We start from the raw sequence: 23,018 nt of genomic DNA on the forward strand, positions 1-23,018 counted from the left end.
TAGTTAGAGCCGGTTGTTGTACCGCGGTTATACCTCGCTCCGTTTATCACATGCAGCTTGGTAAAATGTTTTCGGAACGAACGAACGTCTCTTTTCTTCTTGACGTGTATTAGCGATTATGAAAATTGAACAGCGAATTGGTACGGAATCCTTAATTCTTGGCGATGATCATATTTATTTAATACGTTTTCAGGGGAACCCTCGTAACTTCACTATAAGGTTCGCTTCGCTGTCCGTCTGTAAAGACCGTTTTTCTCAGGAACGGGTTGAGGTATCAAGTTAAAATTAATATCAAATACTAATATCTACGGTCCCTTGGAGGTGTAAAAAATTCAAACTTCTAAGTCAACGCGATGAAAATATACGCCCATTCATGTCACATATCTCGATACTTCCAGTTGCCCTAGAATCATGAAATTTGTAAAGAAGCAATGTCTCACAGCACAAGTAAATTAAAAAGTCCAAAAAATAATAACTAAGTTTGTACAGAACCCTCAGGGCCCGAGTCCTACTCGCACTTGTCCGGATTCTTTTTCTGGCGTTCGATGAGGGATGAAATTTGTGACAGATAAGGGGGGGGGGGGGGGGGGACTCTAGTAGTTGACGTTGCATATGACGTACAAGTATACCGCAACGTAAAAAGGGGGGGGGGGGGGGAGCGTGTCGTATGTTTTGCGGCGTGGGAAGCTCGCGTGCCCACGCTGAATCAACAGGTTACCTTCCTTGCCGCGTTTGTTATACGTACGTCTATAAGTATACAAACGTGTATGCAAAAGTCGGTGGGTGGGTGGGTGGGTGGGGGTGAAGGGCTTAAGAACGTCTCAATTTGTCTGTTAACCGTAACTCGCATACATCCATTCCTCGTGTATTGTAATACGTTTGAGGTGGTGTCGTGTCGCGAGGGTGACCGTTGAAACGCACCGAAGGCAACACTGACCGGAAATATACGTCTGTAACTTACACGAATATACATCGGGAAGTGGCAACACGAAATATCCATCCACGTACATTTCCGTATATCTAAATGTCTGGCGGTGCAGGCTGCTTATAGCTGGACACCCGTGCATGGGAAAAGGCAACGACGACCCGCCCGTATAACGTAAGAAACTTCTGACGAGAGCCGGTTGGGGCGAAAAGAAAAAAAAAAACGAAAGAGGGAAAGAATGGAATGACTCGTACGAAGAAGACGAAGAATAATTAAAGAGGGAAAAAGAAGGAGGATAATGAGATGGAGGTAATTTGCATAAACGCCGTAAGGGGGAGGGATCGAGTGTAACGTGAGTGGTATAATAACTATACCTTGTAATTGCCTAGCGAGCATTCATTCTAATGCTTCTTTTTCTTTTCTTTTTTTTTTTCACGGTGCCTGTTTTTTCTTTTTCCGTTTCTGTGTAATTATTTTATTTGTTTATTTATTTATTTATTTTTTTTTTTTTCACTTTCCATGCGTATATCAGGTACAAATTCGAACGTCGGGTACAAAAAAAAGTACTGTAGGGTGTATGCATCGTTGCACTTTGTTTTTGCACTATAGATCAACGCGTTACGGTAATATTATGAACCGCCGCACTGCTGCAACGCAGAGCAATTCGATTCTTGTAACGCTGCTGTATACATTTTGTGCGCGTATAGATATATGTTGTTGTTGTTGTTGTTATTATGGAAATTATTATAGATACGGTTTGCGTTACTCGAGAGTCGAAGAACCTCTCTGCAGCCACTGGTGTTGCAAAAAGGTAGAAAGAAAAGGAGAACAAAAAAAAAAACGTCCACACTTGCATAGGTGTGTAAATGAGAAATGAGAAACCTTTGTGGTGGTGTCGGTCATACACGCGTCACTCAAGGCCACGCGATCAGAAATTCAATCGACTATACCTAGATCAGGTATATAGTACAGGCACGTGTGCTTAGAAGATGGATAAGTGTGGTCCAGGTCGATTATACCCCGACTTTCACGAAATTAAGATTCGTCGTCGCGGATTGACATACTTGCCAATAAACAATCGTCGTCTATATATTTATATGCGTGATGAAAAATCGAGTGGTGTGCAGTTGGTACGAAGCGCAGAAAATTATAGGTACATACTTGTCAGACGTGAATCATGAAATTGTTATACCTTATAAGTCGATGCTTATTGAATTTGTCCTGCGACGAGATGATCCATTATTTGTCTAATGCCACAAGTATATTACCCGGGAAAACGGTTATTCACGCGTTATTGGCTGAGTTCCCACGGTTCAACGGGTGTGACACTGTATGGATACCAACAGCATATACCTCTATACCTGCGGTATAATAAAACATACGGGCAAAGAAGTGTGTGTATAGGTAATAGGTTATAAGCCGCGATGCTAAGATGAAATTTAACGATAAGACACCTGCGCTGGTCGGTACATTCGTACGGTCTCGGCGGGAACACGGCTAAGAGAGCTACGAGGTTCTTGGGTAATTAATGCAAGGTTAATTTACTTGTCTCGTACTATTTGGTCATCTTCCCTGGCTTCGAGAGAGAGAGAAAGAGAGAGATAGGCAGATTGTTTCTACGAGGTCGACAAACAATTAAGAAGCTGTTTCCGTGCACGTGTCTGTATTACATTTAGGAAATGAGGGAGAAAGATAGTGAGAAGAAGGGGAGTAGGGTAAGAGGTAGAGAAACAAGAAATAGGTGAAGGAAAAAAGGAACAACAAACTTTTGACTCGTCAACGCGCGATCGTTCGTTCGGGTCGTTAATTGTAACAGAATTTAAATAAAGTTTAAAAGGTGTATCAAATACGGCACGATAGAAAAAGAAAGAGATACGGAGAGAGAAAAAGCGCGACTGACATTTCGTGTCTCTCGCGCTCTTCGACACGTGTGCGCTTGCACACATACACAGAGAGGGAGAGGGAGAGGGAGAGGGAGAGGGAGAGGGAGAGGGAGAGGGAGAGGGAGAGGGAGAGAGAGAGAGAGAGAGAGAGAGAGTTTTTATTAACGAGCAGAATGCCCCGACTTATAACACAATACACACATACATGTGAGATATACGTACAATATGTTGAATAAATTCACACTGTCAATATCATCAGATCTATCATTCTGTTTTTATATCTATGTACGTATGTATGTATGACCACATTATAGGTACTCGCGAATCAATAGTATACCTAAAGTATACCTATTTGCGGTTTGCATCAAAAAGAAGGAGGGATGGAGAAAACAATAAAAAAAAATCGCAATATTATCACCGTTAGACACAGAATGATCTATGGATCTTAAGACGGCAGGTGCACCTCTGTATAGCTATATTGTAACCTATGTAGGTACAGATATGTGAAACAACTCACATGCGGGCGATGTAGACGTATGTACAGGCATAGTACTGACATGCCTCCGGCGCAAGATCCGTTCCGACTTTTTTTCTCTTGTTAGACTCGACTCCTTTTCCGTTATTATCCGTACTCTTTAATTGCTCTTCGATGCTCGTACTACTCGTCGGTCATTATTTATTCACTCATTTCATTACTTGTCCGTCTTTTCATAAATTGACAGATGTAACAAACCCTGATCTACGCTGCGCGATTACCGCAGTTTGTGGATATTCACAGCGGGTTGCGATTGTATTTCTCTTGCTCGTTCCGATATTCCGACCTCACGCCAATCTCTGTAGTCAGATTTTTGTCGCGTTGGCCGTATGGCGAACCTCAAGAGTTATATACGACCTACGTTAGTATAGGAAAGAAAGGACGACACGTTGCCCGATGTCCCGACGTCTAAATCAATGCTTCTATCGGACAGTTATATTGCCAAAGAAATCGCTGACGTTGCTGACCCCGAGGGAAAGAGGAGATACGGAACCCGACGTAATATTAGGATTCCGTTCGGTCGGACGTTCTTATATTGTAATATAGGTATCGCCGTTTGCTTCCGTAGGTGTTGAAGTACAATTTATCTCTTTCCGTGATGTCTTAATATATGAATTACGATGATTTCTGTCGGGTTTGGTGGCGAGACTACGGGATCATCGATTCGTTGACTAGACACCGACGACGGTAACGCCATGAAATAGAAAGCTATGCTGACTTTGTCGTCCTGACTTGAAACAAACAAAACCGAAAGAAGCACAAAAAATTGAAGAGATACATGACAACGCCTCCCTCTCCACCTCAATGACTCTTGGGACATCAACCTGCAACCACACTGCGATACGGAACGGAAGAGGAAATGTTAAATGCTGGAACCTTTAAGAGAGGCGGCTTGAGCTAGAGTCGCATACTTGAAGCGACAGTATTGCCTTACCCTTCGTCGGATGCGGGCGAAACCTTTGTGTGACATGGGACAGAAGTTACCGTCCCGATTTAACGTATAAACATTGTTCGTTATCGGTGATCGGTGTTTATTTATTCATATTTTCGTTTTTTTCGTTTCATTTTTATCCTAAGTTTTGCGGTCAGAAATTAATCCATTCGAGATAGGCACACACACTGTGTTTGCGATTGCAGGTTTAAAATGTTCGTGTATCCGATCAGCTACGGAGCTCATAAAATGGTACCAAAACTCGGCTAAATATGCGTAATGTATAACACAGATAAAATGCTAATCGAAGATGCACGCAACTATCTCATCGTGGAAATAGTTGGAAGTTATGAAAGTTTCGTATCTCTCAACTTCTTCGCGTTTTGTATTTTTTCTCGATTTGACGATAATTTCCATACAATATCTGCGCCTTTTATATATTTTTCTAAATCAAAGATATCAGGATTGATGATCAGTTTTTGAACATCTGTTTGTAAAATATAATTAAATCCATCGATCGCTGATCCTTGAGTTGAATTCATAAGAAAAATGTATTCATTTTTATATAACGATAGATCGACCGATGTGATTGTTAAAATTTTGGATATTTTTCATCTGCTTTCAGTATGGCTCCGACGAATTCGGTCAGGACTCACCAAGGTACACCTCCCCAAAAGCCGCGGCACTCTACGCCGACCACTATTATCTTGGTGAGTGTATAATTATTCTCTTCAGATTTTTCATTAATCTCATTTATAGCTTCATCCTTTTCCATTCATATATAATACCATTTACCTCGTGCTGTAAGCACCACCTCATCCTACAACCAGCTTTGTCCCTCTCCTTTTTTTTTTTTTTTAACTGTTATTCGTAGAAGTGGTTGTGAAGTAAACTGAGTAGAATATACTAATAAACGAGGAAGTGATATGAAATAAAGAAATGGTCGACACTTCGGCCGAAGTTGTTTTTCTACTGTACCTCCCTACTATTTACGTCTATCCGTTTCGCGGCAAAGACTGCTGCTTCGGAGATCGATATGTAATATTAAATGTTCCGTGTGCGGGGAATATTACTTTTCTTTCTAAAGAAGTACAATAACCTGCCGGAGAGAACTATATGTGTCTCGTAATTTTTATTAAACTTCTTTCACTTCGTATCGCTGCTTAGACAGAAAGGTGATACTATAGAACTGATCCTGTGGGTCGATAATAGGTGCAAGAACAAAGTAAACTTTGCAATTTTCAAATTTTCAATTTCATTACCATCAAATTGGGAGTTGGATGGGGTTTGCCAATTGAAGAGAACGAACTTGTTTGGAAAGTATCATTAGGTTCAATAACTCGACAATCAATTTTTGTGCTCCATCGGAAACTGTGTTTTGAAACTTGGCTGCTAGTCCATCCATCCATTCATCTTCTCAATTAATACGCAAATGTCACAAAAATCAATTAATATATGGTTATTCTCGTTCAGATGACAACGGACCTGGAGCGGGCCCTGGTGATCCATGGACAGGAAGCACAGGCGGAGTGCAACCTCCGTACAGTGGCTACGCACCATCCCATTTGGCACAGCCAGCTTACCCCATGCACATACCCCATGACCCTATGGTAAGAATGGATAAGTTTTATTGCAATTAATAACACTGAGGAGTTCAGTGGTACGTGCGACTGCAGTTCGCTGAGAAACTGCGGCAAAGTGCAGGTACAGATCAGAATATTAGGCTCTGATTTATTGTAAGCAACGTTATAGAAGTTTGAAATACAAATGTTCGTGAATTCATCTACAACAATTATTATTGATCAGCGGATAGCCTCGTTACCTCTTTCTGTAGGGTTGAGAGGCTGAGAGACACTGGGGAAATGCAGCATGAGCCGAATGAGTCAGAGTATCTATATATAGTTCAGCTCTCCTGCTACATCATGTTTCTAGTCAAGTGCAGCAAGCAGCCTCTGTTTGATTTACGCAATTACACTACTTAGCGATACGACCGCTGCGCGCTACTATCCTCCTACTACTACCTCATTTTTATACCTACTAGATCTCGTACCAACACAGAAGTCTTCTTTGAAAGTCATTGATGTATGTTATATAGTCGAAGTAGAAAGGGAAAAGAATGTATTGAGAAATCAAGATATAGAGCTTATGCGATTATTTATATGACTTTAAACCCTCATTGAGGAGTTCAGTATTGTTTTTCGACTCCTTGGCAATTTTCAATAACAAGAATGATCATTGTAATGATGAATAAAACATTTCCAATTCAAGGCATATCCCGTGATATCGCCGAATGGTGATACGGCAGCCCCGATACTTGGTTCAGCTGTTACGAGTGCTGCGTCTTTACCACCGATGTCAACGTTTCGAGGTAGCGCGGCTGTAGCAGCTGGCAGTGGGACGGGAGCTCCATCTCCCGCTTCCTTGCAGTACAGCCACAGCCCCGGAGCTCCGCCACCAGCCCCCAGTGCACCAAGTGCGACAACCAACAACCAGCCAACGCCAGGAGACACCCTTGGCAAAGCGCTTGCCTCTGTTGTGAGTGCAAGAGTACGTGTCCCTCACGCATCTCATTTCTTCTTAAAGCCGATGTCGACTAAACCCAGTAAAATAGTTAACCTTGTGCGGAAATTTATCCCAAGCAAAGCAATTTATGCATGTGTATAAGACGCATTGAACAGTTTCTCAAATGCGGTATAGATTTTGAACGAATATTGATTGTCTTTTCATTTCCTCAGATTTATCCCACGGACCAATCGGTATCTAGCTATAGCAGTAACCCTTCGACGCCGGTTAGCTCACCCCCTCCGTTAACGGGCTCTGCACCAGGCTGGGCCTCAGGCACAGCCCCAGTTTCCCCACATTTTGCGGCAGACCCAAATCGTGGCGGAACTATTCACATGGTAAGTTTTATTTACTTGTGATTTTGTCTGAAGACATTATTGTCTTTTACCCACCTGTCCCTTTTTGATATACCTGTCCTTTCTTTTCTTGCTTTATCCCTCTTTCCCCTCCCTTTACTCATTATGTATTTTACATCAACATAAATTGGATAATAGGCTGTTTTACTGCATTAATTACCCAGTAAAAGTTGCTTTGATTAATTATTTTTCTCAGCAACTATTCGAAACCTTTCTACGACTAGCCTTAACAGTTCTTGTTTAGGTTAGCTAAAAATGGGATGCGATGAACTCCTGATAATACTCTCACGTATACGTGTAATAAAAACCAATAGGCAGCGAGAGTATTTTTATACAACTAAAGACGAACTATGGATTTGCAGTGTACAAAATTGGAGAAAATCAAAGAACTCCATGGAATAGTTGCTGAATACTAAGAGCATAACTACACATATCTTTTCCCTTGAAGGATTTCGATCTAAACATTGTTGAGAGATTAATTGTTTTCATTAAAACGCATAGATGGTAGACTCGGAATTATTCTAACGAACTGAAAATTGTTCTAATTTCATTATTTCAATGGAAATAGCTTTGGGGATGCACAAAGCATGAGAAACACACGGTGAGGAAGAGAAAGAGAAAGAGAAAGAGAAAGAGAGAGTGCACCAATAATTAATTTATTTTTTGTGTTGTCTTTTCTTTTTAACTTTTTACCCTTCTTGTTTGTTGTGAACGTTGTGTTGAATTGGTTGTTTTGGTTTTGTTGTTGCGTTGGTGTTGTGTGTGAAGCCGGCACCAGAGCAGCAGAGGCTAGATGATGCCATCGGCTTCCTGCGCGACCATGCCGAGGTGAGGATCACCGTTTTTTATTTACTTGCCCATTATGTATTCAATTAACACAAGAATTACGTGACCATGCATTTGGTTTTTCATTTTGCAAAATCTTTCTCATTTTCTTACATCAGGAATTCGGTTTGTCTTGATTGACTAACACTTTTTTATCAGATCGTCCACAATTGTATTCTCCTTCATCTTTCTTGTTACGCGTTTCAATAGATTGACACAGGGTTTGATTGATAACCATTTCTTAGTTCGGAAAAATCAGAATGATTTGAGCTTAATGTTGTTACACCTTATGTTTAAAGTGGTGCAGCATGTAGAACACTACTAAACGACATGTATAATGAAATCTTAAAGATGCTTAAAAATCTGTCACACTTTTACCAAAATCACATGATAAGAATATGAATATGAAATAAAGAACAACGAAAGAAACTCATTATGGACGATCAACCTTAGACAGACGATTAAGTTTAAACTGTATAAAATGGTAATAAACATCTTATTGATGGACGACCAAAATGTAATCGAGTCGGGTCTATGGTATTCTGTTGGTACAGGGAACACGGATGGAGGAGCGACTGGACGATGCAATCAATGTACTGAGGAATCATGCGGAAAGTCAGCTCGGCTTGCACCTCGCACCTGTAGGACCTCACGCCTCGTTATATTCCCATACCTCACCCCCACAGTTGGACCATTTAGTAAGTACATCGATGGGAGTATTGACTGTTATGAATAGAGTTAGGACTTACTTCTGAAAATTGTGCATCTCGCTTTGCAGACGAGTCCTCACCCTGCGGTAACAGTGGCGCAACCCCAGGGTTCGTACCCTGGTCTGACGTCAACACCCGACACAGATGGTTCTATAAAAATCGAGAGGTTACCTGTTTCAAATGCCAGTAAGTTAATGTCCATTGTTACACGAAAGTATGGTCAATTATTTTCGAGGAAAGATATCAAGATCCTTTCCGGAATTTCAACAATCTTCCTAAATAATAACACATGCCATGTGGCTAGAGAGGCAGACTGGCTTGCAACTTGTCTGTTTGAATTTTCCGTATATCTAAACTTGAATCACCTTGTTGTAAACGACGGCGAGATTCTTATATGGGTATCTCGGAGAGAGTCTGGCCATTGTGCGTTATATCAGATATAAACTCGACGACTATTACAAATGACTAGATACTCGTAAACGTTCCATGAGCTAGCATCTATTATCTACCTCTAGGCTCGTGACGCATATGGCGTATGTCTAAATTAGGATTATACTCGGTCACTTCCTGCTTTTAATTGGTGAATGCATTCTTGTTCATTAAAATGAACTGCATTATACTAATAGTGACTATCACGTATTTCTCTGCGGGTGTTCCTACTTATGTCTCCCAATATTATCGCATTTAGATTATGCCCTCGAAATATTGTTGAAACGCTCTATACTACACTCGTTTAAGACAGTATCAATAATTAGTAGAATATATATCTTTAGAAAAGAGGAAAGATCCGCCAGACAGTAGTGGCGGCGAAACCAAACCTTCGAGCAGCGACTTGGTCACTGGAGCTGGTGTCATAGGAGCCTCTACCGTCAATTCGACGTCGCAAGGGAAAGGCACCAAGAGATCGCGCAGATAGTAAGTGTTTTCCTAATTACTCGCAACAGTAGAATAGAAAGCAAAAAAACAAAGAAGAAAAACTTCCAGATTCATGTCTATCATATTTTTTTCTTTTTTTTTTTTGCTTTTTTTTTTATGTATTTTACGTATTCAAATTATTTGTTCCTTCAGTTTTTGATGGTCGGGAAAAGATAATACTTAACAGTTAGAAATTCGATAGAAACTTAAGATCAATTAATAGCAGGTGGTGGTGCGGCTGACGGATCATCTCGCCGTTCAATGATTATTAGGACTTACCGCTGTCTATCATGTTTAAGGGGTTATGTTAACCCAATTCATACTTCATTTCCGATCAATCAATACGAGTTACTATTCGTTAGCATATCTTACAGATTCATGAATAGATTGTTGGATAGATTGAGAAATAAAGCAAAGTATACTCTTAATGTGGAAGAGAGAAATCTGTTGCTATTGATTTTCATGATTGTTTGATTTTTAAAATCGCAAAAAAAGTGTGACGATATAAACTAACTTGCTGTGTCTTTAAACAATCGTTGTTCGAGCGCTGAGGAAGACTGCGACGACCCTGGCACTAAAGCGGTGCGTGAAAAAGAAAGACGACAGGCTAACAACGTTCGTGAAAGGTTAGTGAGCACACGCAGTACGCACTATTCGCATTTTGGTCCAAATCCTTGTAACATTTCCTCTGAAATTTTTGCCTGCATTTTGTCATATGACAACAATCACGTCAACATCTCATTAATCTTCAGTTCCGATTGTATCTACATTTCACGCGATATCAGTCAACTTTTAGTTGACAAAGCAATTGAATCGCAAGTTTTTACTACAATGTTACTGGACTCGATACAGTATGACTTTTCTCTTATCTTCACTCCAGCGAAATCGAATCTGTACGTTTTCATTGTCAGTTCCTTTACTCAAGTTTACGGCCAATTAGAAGTGATGTCCGATCGTGCCTGTATAAACCCTCATTTTACCTGATTTTGCGACTGATTAGCCTTTTCCAAACGAAGGCAACTGTAATTGGAATATATGACAAACTTTAGGATTCATTAACAATTCTATATCACTGCTACACAATTTCAGGCAGCAAGTATATTATAGTACTCCTGTTACCTGTCTGTAAATCTTTCTTACTACTGTAAGGCCCGTCTTTATATAAATGGAAATCAAAATGTTGCCAGTTGCAAACAAAAATGAGACATGATTTAGAATTTCTCACAAGCTGGTTGGAATCAGTTTCAGTTTTATGCAGCTGGAATTTAGCTATCAAGCATGTTCTGTTATAGACCTGTTTTTTTCGTAATATTGGTATACATTGGTTTTTGTTCATATTTTCTTTTGTTGTTTCAAGTGCAACAGATTCATTGTATTCTAGGATAAAATTTATCATCTCCTCCTTTACACTAAAACCTTGTTTTATTTCAGATTAAGATGTGATTTGTAAACTCATTACAACATTTACCACGTTCGAGTATTCCAGTTATTCCTGATTAACTTGTCTCTTGTTTTTTTCCTTGGTCTTTACTCTCATTTTTATTTTGTCCTGTCTACTCTATGTAATAGACAAGAATCATCTTTCTCTGAAATATAACTAGACATTCCTACCTTTATTTAAAATGAATTTATTCGAAAAGTTTTGATTGCCAAACAATCAGGGAAAGAGTTGGGAGAGCATATGAGAGGGAGGGAGAGAGAGAGCGAGAGCGAGAGCGAGAGCGAGAGCGCGAGAGATAGAGAGAGAGAGAGAGAGAGAGAGGGAAAAACAACAAAATCATCAACGTACAAAGAGTATGGGCCTTTCAGATGAAGTTGAAGAAAAATTAGTTTTTCCGTTTAGGGTTGGCCTTTCTCTGAGCCAGCTTAAAGAAAACCTCTAGGAAAATAAAAAGAAAGGAAATCACCTCAGTTCCTAAGAAAATCCAATATGGACCCAAGTGCGTGTGTTCATTAATGCAAGTTGTTTTGAAATATTTTTTCGTCGATGAAAACACGAATCACATGAATCTCACGAATCAACAAATCATTAACTTATAAATATTAAATGAAAAAACTAACAGACTCTATCGCTCGAACAACATCACTAAATGACGGTTTTTACCCATGTCACAGTTATCAAAGAATCATTTTGTATAAGTAGAACTGGTCACCTGCAAATTCATCCGATTTTTGAATTGTTAATTTTTTTGTGACGGTGTTTTCTAGCTCTCACTAAATACGTCTTATTGACGCTGGATAATCTAGCTCAACTTTTTTTTACTTTTAATTGTTAAGACTGTCAAATCAGGTGATTAATCGAGTATTGTTATTGCGCAACTGTTGTTCGAGCGCCGAAGACGAGGATGATGATCCTGACATGAAGGCTCAGAGGGAAAAGGAGAGGAGGCAGGCCAATAATGCTAGGGAAAGGTAAGACCCTAAGTTGAAGAATAAGAAAACAGAAACAATTTGCTGCATACTAATTGTTTATAAAAATTGTACATAAGCGAAAATATGCAATTCAATGTTACATGTTGTGTCTATATGTATGTAATCTATACAACGAACCGTAACATTTTAATTAACTGGCCCGTAGTCTTTGTATAGTATGTTTTTTTTGGATTCTATTTTATTTTTGTATAAATCACTAATCGTTTTCAACTGGATCGCGCGACTTACAGCAAGAGGTGACAGAGCCAAAACTCATTGTACAAGACACACGTTCATATAGTTTCAACAATATATTCTGTCGTTAATAATAACAGGGATCACCCTGATGCTTTTGACGTGCTCCATTGTGTAGTCAATTTTTAATCTAACTACACGCATTATAGCTTGTTGTCGTAAACAACTGGGTATGGATGGATAATAGTGGATATTCCCTGTTCCTCGCTTAAACAATGGGATACGCAAATATATTATACTATGCGACATTCGTTGTTTTTTTTTTTTTCTATCCAGGATACGTATTAGGGATATTAATGAAGCTTTGAAGGAACTCGGCAGAATGTGTATGACGCACCTAAAGACCGACAAACCACAAACTAAACTTGGCATTCTTAATATGGCTGTCGAAGTTATTATGACCTTGGAGCAACAAGTCAGAGGTATTTATCCTACGTCTATCAACCTATTGTTATGCATGGTTAATAGAAATGTAAAATGACTGTGGTCGTAATTAAAAAATGACTATCAATTCCTCTTCCCAGAACGGAATCTAAATCCAAAAGCAGCGTGTTTAAAAAGGAGAGAAGAAGAGAAAGCTGAAGATGGTCCCAAATTACCTGGACATTTAGCTACCCACATAGCGCATCCTCATCCCCATCCGCACTCGCACTCGCAGCCGCCATTCCCCGCGATGCCTGTAAGTTTTTTTCTGTTCTATCTAACATTTGGCTTGAAATATTTCTGTCTTTCTTTTTATCGATCGTAATCCACAAACGATGTCTATGTTCCAGGGGCCACCACCTTCCCTTCAACACAACCAGTCTCAACCACAGTAGCAGCGGCTGGGCGATAACGTCGCTCTGTGTTAAGGCGATGCGTTTGCTATAAGTTTTTCCATCACTGGGCTGTCTTGTTGCTGTCTCGTGAATGGATTCTAATTATCCTACCGTATAGCGTAATTATTTTACTTCTCAACTACCCCGTACACCAATCAATCACATGTATATAAAAGTTACACACACTGGTATACACGAATTTACGATCACACAAACACAACATACACTTTTATTTGCTAACATTCATGTCCGGGCTGTCACGCATACTCGTAATTTATCGAGTGCTGTCGCTTTCAGGTACTTATTTTGGCAGCAAAGAAAATAGCCGCACGTACGGCAATAGAGTACAGAATTACTTGCTTTGTGAAGAATACAGTGTCTCAAGAAGTGATTAAGATTCCTCTTAGATGCATGTTTTGAAATTTCGCCCGCAGTGAGTAATCTGACAGTTTTCTATTTTTAATTTTATCGCGTAGCAACGAAAGGTCGTGTACCATAATAAAATATTGCTCGTTACAGTTTGCATTTTTGAACTAGGTAATAGAGAAGTTCAATTGCATAAATTTGTACAATACCCCAGAATGTTCAACCCCAGGAACACAAATTATAAATACTTCTATTCCTTTTTATTCTTGCCGTGTCGCATAGCAAAGAGTGAATATCATTTTGTTGCTTTCATCTAACCAGGCATATTTCGATAGTATAAGTTTAAGCTTTCGTTGTATCTGTAATTATCCAAATAGTCCTGCATTTTCGAAAAACAAAGGATTTGACAAGTCTTCAATCGGTATACTAAATACATAATAGCTGACGGTAGAAGTGACAACAGATTTTTTATTCGATACGACGTTATTAAAGTTTTGTCTTGGAAAGAGAGTCAAGAAATATTGACTTGGATGATATTTTTAAAAAATTATATTTTTATTATATAAATAAATACTATTTATTCATGAAAACAACAACGAATAATCATTGGAATTTAACTTTAAATGCACTGCCCAAAATACGGACTTTATATTTCGGTAACTTACAATGACGCCATCCTTATTGTATGTTATCAGATTTTAAGACAAACGAAGAAAACAATGTTTTTACTATTCACATTTAACATTTCCAAGAATTATTAATATCATGCATATGCCGTGGGACCGTAAAGAGAATTGTCGGTCACTATACAAAACTCGCGTTGAATAAATGATTATTAAATTGCATCACAATAAGACGTACATACAATTGTTTTTTATCACATGCCAATCGTTTGGATCTTTACGAAGCGAATTTTAAGAACAATGCACCCTTCTTGGTAGTACTTATTTCTCGTATTTCTTATTGTTGTACAGCGGGCAAAGTAACCAAAGTCATGTTCACAAGCATTAATAGCAGTAGTGTATGTTTTACTACTGAAAAATTCTCCACATGCACACGTTCATTTCCATATACTTACGCATTTCGTAGAGATATTTCGATAGCCTTTTATAAAGAAAAGAAATATCAAACAAAAAAGATGACTGTGATTCATAATTTCTATTTTCATTTACAATCAATTGCCAGTGCCCTTTTTTCCAATTTTCTTTTTTCTCTTGGTATGTGAGTAAGGGGAAATAAAAAGTACGAAATTATGTAGAGAAAAAAAAACTGACAAGTTTCAAAGTTTTTTATTTATAATAATAAATAAATTATCACATCTTAATTATAAAATATTTTAGCAATATACAGATTTCTGAAATTCATTTCTGTTCGCTATTAATGTAATAAATGACGATCTGCATCGGCAGAGCATAAGCGGCGCAACGCGTGTGACGTGACTACTCGTGTAAGCACGAATAAAGCTCGCGGGTATGCGAGTGTTTGTGTATGTGAAATAAAAAATGCGTTGCTCAAAGACTATACACAAGATTAGGTATTTAGAAGGAAACCTGGCTTTATCTATAGCGTGTGTAGAATATCCACACTTGACGTGTGTGAGCAGTTTAAGTGGATACATGTCCTAGTACGCACCTGAAGCATGTTTCATCATTTCCCACCTCTCTTCGTCGCGACAGCTCTGAAACAGATTAATCAGGATTCAAATCGTTACTGTATCAATAATCTTGTCGGAATTACTCCGCCTGCTTATTAGCAACAAGGCGAAAGATTTTTGATGCTTATTTTTGTAATGATTTTTTTTTGACGTTTACTTATATTTCTCTACGCGTTATAGAATCTTCGGGTATAACGGATAAGTATTATGTAACGAGGCGAATTTGTTGAAATTTCCGCTAGTAAATAAGAAAGCAATTAAATGTGATAAATTACTTACATTTTCTCAACATCCCGCAACACGCTTTGCAGTCATTGTGTTGTATCGATACAATCGAAATAGATAACTGCATGTTGAGAACATTTGCGTTGTATACTAAACTTTTGCTTTGCCTAACAAGGTAAGGGGGGAAGGGGGGGGGAGAGTAGTAGTGTCAAACCAGATACATCAGGCATCCGAATATAAAACAATGTAATGATAGTGATGGAAAAACTTGGTACAAGCGCATCGTCTTTGTCATACCATGGGATGTAGAACGACATCTAAGTGGGCATGATAATTTCTTTGACTTGAATTCAATATCTGGCTAATGGGCTTATCTCTGCTTTTACTTTACGGTACTCGACGTCAATTGAAATTGTATTCCATCTTTGAATTTACCATTTGTTTCGTGAAGTTGAGCTGTCCGCGCAGCATAGAGCTCAATTCCACGAAAGTTTCTTCAATAATCTTATATATTTTACTATCAAGTGACTGATAACACATTTTAACAACTTACGTTCAGGTCAATTAAGCAATGTCATGCTTTGTGAGACAATTTTCTGACGAAAAAATCCTTTCAATATAGGCGCACTAGAGGCAATGCGTTTGTGCATCTGGTTTTATTTCTTTCTTCGTTTGAGCATCATTGTTTTTAAGATTGAATGCCCGATGTGATTTCGAGAAATGATGAACTGTATGAATTTATCGATATAAAAGTTTTTTTTTTTTTTTTTACCCATCTATCCGCCGTGCTATTTCGCGTGTATTACGTACATGCATATGTATACAGTAACAAACTTTTATTTGAAAAACTAAGTGATCCCAGTGACGTTTCTTAATTATTTCGTTTATATTACTTTCATATTTATCAATGATCAGAATGTGGCCCCAGCTACAGAAAGATAGCAAGGGGAGTGTGATAAAAACCAGTCACAACTGAGACAACTCCCGGTTGATAAATTTTATCATATATTAGTAGAGCATGTTTCAAATTATCAAATTTTAACGGAATTATTGTTTCGTCTGTGAATTTTCTGGTAGTTTCGCAAAAACGGAATGAATAAGGAGAAGTTCTTAAATTACTTGGAAAAAAATCCTGACGCCAAACATGTGCTTTAAGTGCTTACTAGCGAACGCATTCCCTTAAGATTAAGGACAATAAATATTATACCTTTGCGTACACACTCATATTTCATTGCTCCTAGTTAAGGAGTGTTTGTACATAGGAAAGAGTTCTGCCCGCCTACTTAAATTTGCTTTGTCAACTTGCACCGGCGCGCTAGCAAACAGACGATATATGGTATATTCTGTTCCAGTGAAAGAATTGTTCAAACATTATTATTATTATTATTATTATTATTTCGTCAGTATGTGTATAGGGGATTCAAATTTTATGCAGTACTTTTTCCTACATTCGTGGCTAATTTATAACGAGATAGGAAAAAATTTGCTAGGCTGGAGTTTATGTATACGCTTTTTTTTTTATTATTATTCAATCGGTTTGTAGAGAGAACAGACCAGTGAATAAATGCTTCAAGCGGTTGATAATCTCAAAAAGAATTGACAACTTTTGGTAACGATTGCATTGAACTGCTAATTTTCCATCCAGAGTTAATTTATTTACTGATGGGTTCATTCTATCTGTGTGAAACAAGATATCGGACAGAAGTGTTTTATTTGTTGACTTTACTTTACAACAACATTATACGCACACGTCCCAGACATTTGGCACTTTTGAGTATTATAATATAAATTACAATATTTCATACACATACTATACATATATAGCAAATTTTTAGCATTAGAAATATATTCCATGTTTGTTATTATTTAAGTTTTTTCTTTTACTACGAATTACCGATAGGTCAGATATATAAATATATATATATATGTATATACATATATAAGGACTGTGCGGATTTCCGGAATCTCGGGACAAAAGTTTAGATTGTGGATGGGTTTGTATCAAATCAGATCAGATTTTTTGGCGATCCAGAAATTTTGGAGAAAACCGTAACGTGGATAACCGAACTTACCGAATATTTATAGTATTGGACAAATACTAAATAATAGTAGTAAATAGTATATGTAAATGGCATATCTAAATGGCGTAAATATTTTCAGTTAAAAATATATCATCTTTCATCGGGAGATCCAGGAATGCCGAAAATTTTGACAAAACTGATATTGTAGAGAATCCCGACATTTTCATAAATCCGGATGTTTTCGGGGATCACAAAACTCTCGGCAACACGACCCTAAAGTAATAGATTTCTTCCGATATGACGACCCGAAGAATTCTGGTACCCGCACAGCCCTAGTATGTATGTATATTTTTTGTATTTTTTTTTTTTTCATCATTTCATATCGATGATATATTTTTTTTTTTTTTTTGCAATATTATTATATATTATTGTACTTGAAAGATCATATTTCAAGCTGCATTATTATGTTATCAAAGTGAGTTTTAAAAAGGAAAAAAAGGAAAAAAAACGACGCACTGAAATTCTGAATTTAATCATTACAAAATAACGTTATGTCTATACAGTACCGTATTAACGAAGCTAAAAAAAAAAAAACAAATTAATAAAAATAGCAAATCCCACGCTGGTATATGCAAATTCTTTCTCCACGCAAAATTTCTCTCTGTTCGCAAATTGTCGCGGAGAAGTTTTATGAAAACAAATATCCAAAGAAAAAAAAAATAAATAAATGACAATTGTTTGAGCGGACAGGAATTTCGAACAGTGGTGAAAGAGTGGGAAGGCATGAATTCTGCTCTACAATTACTGAATATAATAAGTTAAATTGTACATTGTGACATAAAATTTAAGCTGCTAAAAAATGCGTGCGTGAGCTGCTGCAGGTGAAGAACTTTTTTAAAAACAAAAACATTGAAAAAAAAGAAATATTCAAAGAAAAAAATCATGTAATATATAACTTTAATAGTTTTTAAGTCAGTTTAAGCTAGATTTTGTCAATAGTTCTAGGTAGTGAAATGTATGCGTGAACAGGCAAAAGTATGCTGTTCATGGAAGAAGCGAATGTTGTATGATCTACGCGTATAAAAAAAAAATATTTGAGAAAAATGTTTAATTACTAGTAATATTATTATCACTAATAATATAATAAATGTGCCATTTTTCCATAAAACCACGTTTTATACCCATCCGACCTTTGCTATTCCTGGATTTGACTTCAGGGTTTCAATATTTTTAAGACAGGTTTTATCTTTTATAAGACATAATTTATCTTTTTCCAGAATTTCAGACAGGTCTCTGAAGATTTTAAGTTAAATTAATCAGCGAAGTTGTATGATTGTGCCTCATCATATTTTGCATACGTTTATTTATTCCATTTGAAAATATATTTCTTTCAAAATATTTACAACTCAATCACACCTTATACTTGAACAATTAGGTATTCCGATACATTGACAATGTTTTTGCGTAATCATAATTCTAATATTTATTATTTGAAAAGTTTACACTTTTATTATTTTCACTTTTTTTCTGTCATCTGTCATAATAATAGAGCAGTTCGATATTCGTGCAGCAATTAATTAAACCACAAATTCAGCTTCTGTAAATGAAAACATTTAACACTGCGCTATATTGGAAAACTATATTTGCAGGTGTTTAAAAACTGTGACCACGACTTTCAGACAGCTCTGGGCGTGTATTAAAACCAGTTTGAATCAATCAACGTAATTTCGTAAATGGCAAGAGTTTCTCTGACATGTGACGGTGTATTTCAGACTGCGTAATCGATTGAAGATTGATAAACAAGAGGGAAAAAGTACTCAATTGATTCTCGTTTGAAAACCATTGGTAATCAAGTGCCAATCCTTAATTTGTGCGTACTCTTACAGAATTCTCAAATTTGCCACAGTCAGTGTCTCTACATATGCATATGATCATGCAAAAGTGAATCGAGAAATAGGTAGCTAAAAATAAAAATGTCTTACATAAATCGATAAGATTACATCATCGGTTTATGATTGTATAGGAAAGTCCTTGGACCGCCTTTTTTTTACGTGAGATCCGGGGGATTCCTTGAGACTTTGATAAAGTGAAAGTTGTATAATTTACTATATATCTTGAAACCATAACCAGTGAATATATTAAATGCTTATTACCGATCGGTAATTGCCAATATATTATGCTTGAGCTAATTGGCAAGAGTGCGTTTGATTAGCGAGAAATATTTACAGTTCTTCATTACATTATCATACAAGTTTTTTTAATATTAAAAAAAAAAAAAAAAAATCAACACATTCCATTTATATTATTCTGAGATCGTCCAAAAATCCTGTTACAACTTTTCATAAAAATCTTATCTTACTAATTCATTGATCGTTGATAAGTCCACAGATTGTCCAAAGATAGTATAAGAAAAACAAACCAGTCATGCTGTTTTACTTTTAAGATTACTTGATCTACATATATATCGCAATTGTGTATCAGGAACTTTGGAATTCATTGTAACAAAGTAAAGAATACTAGTTAATGTGAAGCATGAAATAGTCACAGAAAGTCTCATCTCTTACGATCTCTTACAAAATCATACGTTATGCCTTTCTATCTCAGACAAGAAGCTTAAGCCCCAGTTCTAGTGATTTAGTTACTTTGAATTTGCTTTATTTTACTCAAGGCTTGATCAATTTGAAGTTTACAACAATCCAATCAGTCTTTCCAATATTATGCTTGTAGTCGGATACTATTTTTCTATCACTTAAATTGTGTAAAAGAACAAAGAATGTTTGCAGTGCTCTATTACGTGTACATCTTTCTGATGTACAAATGGCACGAATAGTCGACTCATACATGAAATAAAAAATATACAATTTCGTTGATATTACCTATACTATTCAGTGTCTGTTAGTTTGAAATTCATAAGCAATTCGTGGATAATTTTACTATAGGTTACCATTCACTTTAAAGTATGGTTGTTACTGTAATAACTTTACAATATTGTAATATGGTTACTGACCACCGTACCTAATGTCAAGGAAAGCGAAAAAGAATTCTAAAATGTGAAAAGAAATCAGGAGAATGAAACTCACCTCGTCTCAGCTCAACTGTATTGCAATACCGTGAAACTCAAAGCAACAGATAAATATAATGATAATAAATGAATTTGCATTGGTAATTGGTAATGAAGTTACCATCATTTTCTTCTATTACTTGTTTGAAGAAATGTTTGATAAATACATCGATTTTGAAAGTTACAGTGAAACATTTAGATAATACGTTTATTTACTCTTTTTGTCATTCTGAGCAACTCAAAAGAGAACAAAATCTCCTTCTCAGTATAGTAAAAATATCAAAATTAAATTAACGATGCGATAGTTACTGCTCTGTTGGTGTCATCGTTAGTGTTATCACCCCCACCATCACCATTATCATCATCAACGTCTTCGGTGTCATTATTATCATTATTATTATTATTCATGTTTCTATGGCCAAGGTGAAAATTTCTCGGTGGTGCAAAGTTTGAAGTAAATCATTCTCTCGCATTACTCTAATGAGCTTAAAATTTATTCTAAACAATGGGAGGATCATCGTCATCTTCATCCCTAGTAACTAACACATTGCCGTAACGGTTTTGCCGGTACTGTCTCAACCGCTGGACCCATTTGTATCTTCTTGCACTTAAAAAGACCAACGCTGTTAACAAGATCAGGAATAATGGTACAAGAAGACCTGCTGTTACCCCTCCTGAAAATATTACAGCGTTCGATTAGAGAATGCTATTAAAACAACTATATTAACGGTTGTACTTTATAACAAGTCCGAGAAAGAATAAAAACTCACCTCCTGAACTCTCTCCAGTATCCTGTTTCATAGTATTAGGGTCAATCAGAGACTCTGTTGTTGTTGGAATCGAGACGCATTTGTCATTTAGTCTTTGGTAATTCGGGAGACATTCACATTCGCCCGTTTGATTATTTGTTTGCTTGCAAGTCTCATTTTTGGTGCATCCATCAGCTGGCAATAACGAAACTATTAAACACGTTTTTTTGGCCTCTGAAAATTTAAAATTCAAACTTAACAATATTTCTTTGTTTATTTTATCGTGTTTCAAATGAAGGTAAGCATACTTTTGAGCATTTTTGTTTTAATTCTATGTTACAAGCTGTTAGAATAAAAAACGTAATAACTATAAAATTATAGAGGATTTAAAATAAAGTAGGTAATAAGTATTCATTTTCTGTTTATTGAGGGGTCAAGATTCATGAGGTTACTTCGAACGCGTTGTGTTCTGCTCGGTTACATCAACTAAATGTTGATGTGCATAGATTGACATCACCGGTGTGACCTATCCCTTTGTATACGGCACAGCTTTTGATTGGCTAAATAACTTAATTGAGATAAATTAGTTTCATTATCCAGATGGACCAAGATAATGCGACTGAATATAATCCGGGAATGAAATAGTGATTCAAATTAGTAGTAACTAGTGTGGTATGAATTCAATGGAATAAAGTAAATGATTTTTGTTGCTTTCCTTACTTCTTGCCTCTGGCCTGACCGTTATCATTGAATTATTTACTTAGGATGATATATAGTACTTGACATACATATGTATATCTACATATATTGCATGTATTGTTGGCAGGGCAACAGGATTATATATCTGTCGTTACAGCGATGATAAACCTAATGAACAATGGAATGGTGACCAAGCATATTTGATTATTCCCCAATCTGATTTTGCGATGTTGGTAAGAAAGAAATAAAACGAAACAAAAAAGAACATTAACTAATCTTTAAGAAAGATGTGTAGATAAATTTCACGTGCATTATTATATTAACGCTAATTATCATACTTTCTTGCTCTACAAAGTATAGAGAGTGAACCAGAGAGAGATGATAAAAAACACAAGAAATGACGGAATATTTATAGATATAACAAGTAATAATGTCCGAAGTTCGAAAAAACATTAATGCAAGAGGAAATTAACTTTTCGAAGTAAAATTTGAAAAGCTTGAATTCGCGATTCTATTCTCGGTCGTGTTGGATGTTACTACACGCGTTACTGTCGGCGTTGTCAAACGAAAGATATATAGTCGCTTCAACGGATGTAAATTATCACGTCGGTGGGGTCGGTCGCAGCTATCTTTAGTTAATGTCAATTTGTGCGTTACAGTTGCGACGATAGCAATGCATACAAGCAAGTGTAACACTACCTACTGCATGGAACTGTTGACAACATTGGAATATAGTGTTTTACCTGTAACAAACTGCGACAAGATCACAGCCACAATGCACATAGAAGCGAAAATCTCACAACTCAAGTTCCACATCTTCGCGTATGACAATAGATGTTTGATCACATAATAATAAATGGTTCGGGGTATTTTACTCCGATACGGATGTCCCACTCTGTATCGGCGGCAACACCTTTAATTCAAATATTGTAATACGTATAGGTAGCTCGATTTTTCAGACGAATCATTGCCACAGTATCGCACAGCTTTTGACAGTTTATTTAGCGCATCGTACCACAAGCACCCCCGACTTTACTGTCGTAGTAACGAATGGTAATGAACTAAATGAACATCGAACTGCATCGAACAACCATCTGCGAATTATCGAACTTCCAC

General features: G+C 36.9%; 2 protein-coding genes across 15 annotated transcripts in view; one reads left to right on the forward strand and one right to left on the reverse strand.

Annotated features, from left to right (window-relative positions):
* LOC124217519 (transcription factor 12) overlaps window positions 1-18,164 on the forward strand; it is an 82,367-nt gene extending 64,203 nt beyond the window's left edge. For 4 of the 14 annotated variants that reach the window (XM_069135652.1, XM_069135656.1, XM_069135657.1 and 1 more), the window contains 13 exons: window positions 4,900-4,984; window positions 5,748-5,884; window positions 6,543-6,821; window positions 7,010-7,174; window positions 7,961-8,019; window positions 8,562-8,715; window positions 8,796-8,913; window positions 9,486-9,642; window positions 10,179-10,267; window positions 11,964-12,054; window positions 12,586-12,731; window positions 12,834-12,988; window positions 13,083-18,164. In XM_069135652.1, coding sequence (XP_068991753.1) covers window positions 4,900-4,984; window positions 5,748-5,884; window positions 6,543-6,821; window positions 7,010-7,174; window positions 7,961-8,019; window positions 8,562-8,715; window positions 8,796-8,913; window positions 9,486-9,642; window positions 10,179-10,267; window positions 11,964-12,054; window positions 12,586-12,731; window positions 12,834-12,988; window positions 13,083-13,127 — 1,680 coding nt within the window. In that variant the 3' untranslated portion in view covers window positions 13,128-18,164. The other 10 variants (XR_011177004.1, XM_069135647.1, XM_069135646.1 and 7 more) reach the window with 10 other exon arrangements.
* On the reverse strand, window positions 17,403-22,994 carry LOC124217525 (uncharacterized). Its single transcript, XM_046623297.2, has 3 exons — window positions 22,646-22,994; window positions 21,225-21,437; window positions 17,403-21,128 (listed from the first exon to the last, which is right to left on the reverse strand). The coding sequence occupies exons 1-3, from the start codon at window positions 22,716-22,718 to the stop codon at window positions 20,953-20,955; spliced, it is 462 nt and encodes a 153-aa protein (XP_046479253.1). The 5' UTR covers window positions 22,719-22,994; the 3' UTR covers window positions 17,403-20,952.
* Window positions 22,995-23,018: the final 24 nt, after the last annotated feature.

Source organism: Neodiprion pinetum, chromosome 4 (assembly GCF_021155775.2).
Source record: "Neodiprion pinetum isolate iyNeoPine1 chromosome 4, iyNeoPine1.2, whole genome shotgun sequence".
Taxonomy (NCBI): Eukaryota; Metazoa; Arthropoda; class Insecta; order Hymenoptera; family Diprionidae; genus Neodiprion; species Neodiprion pinetum.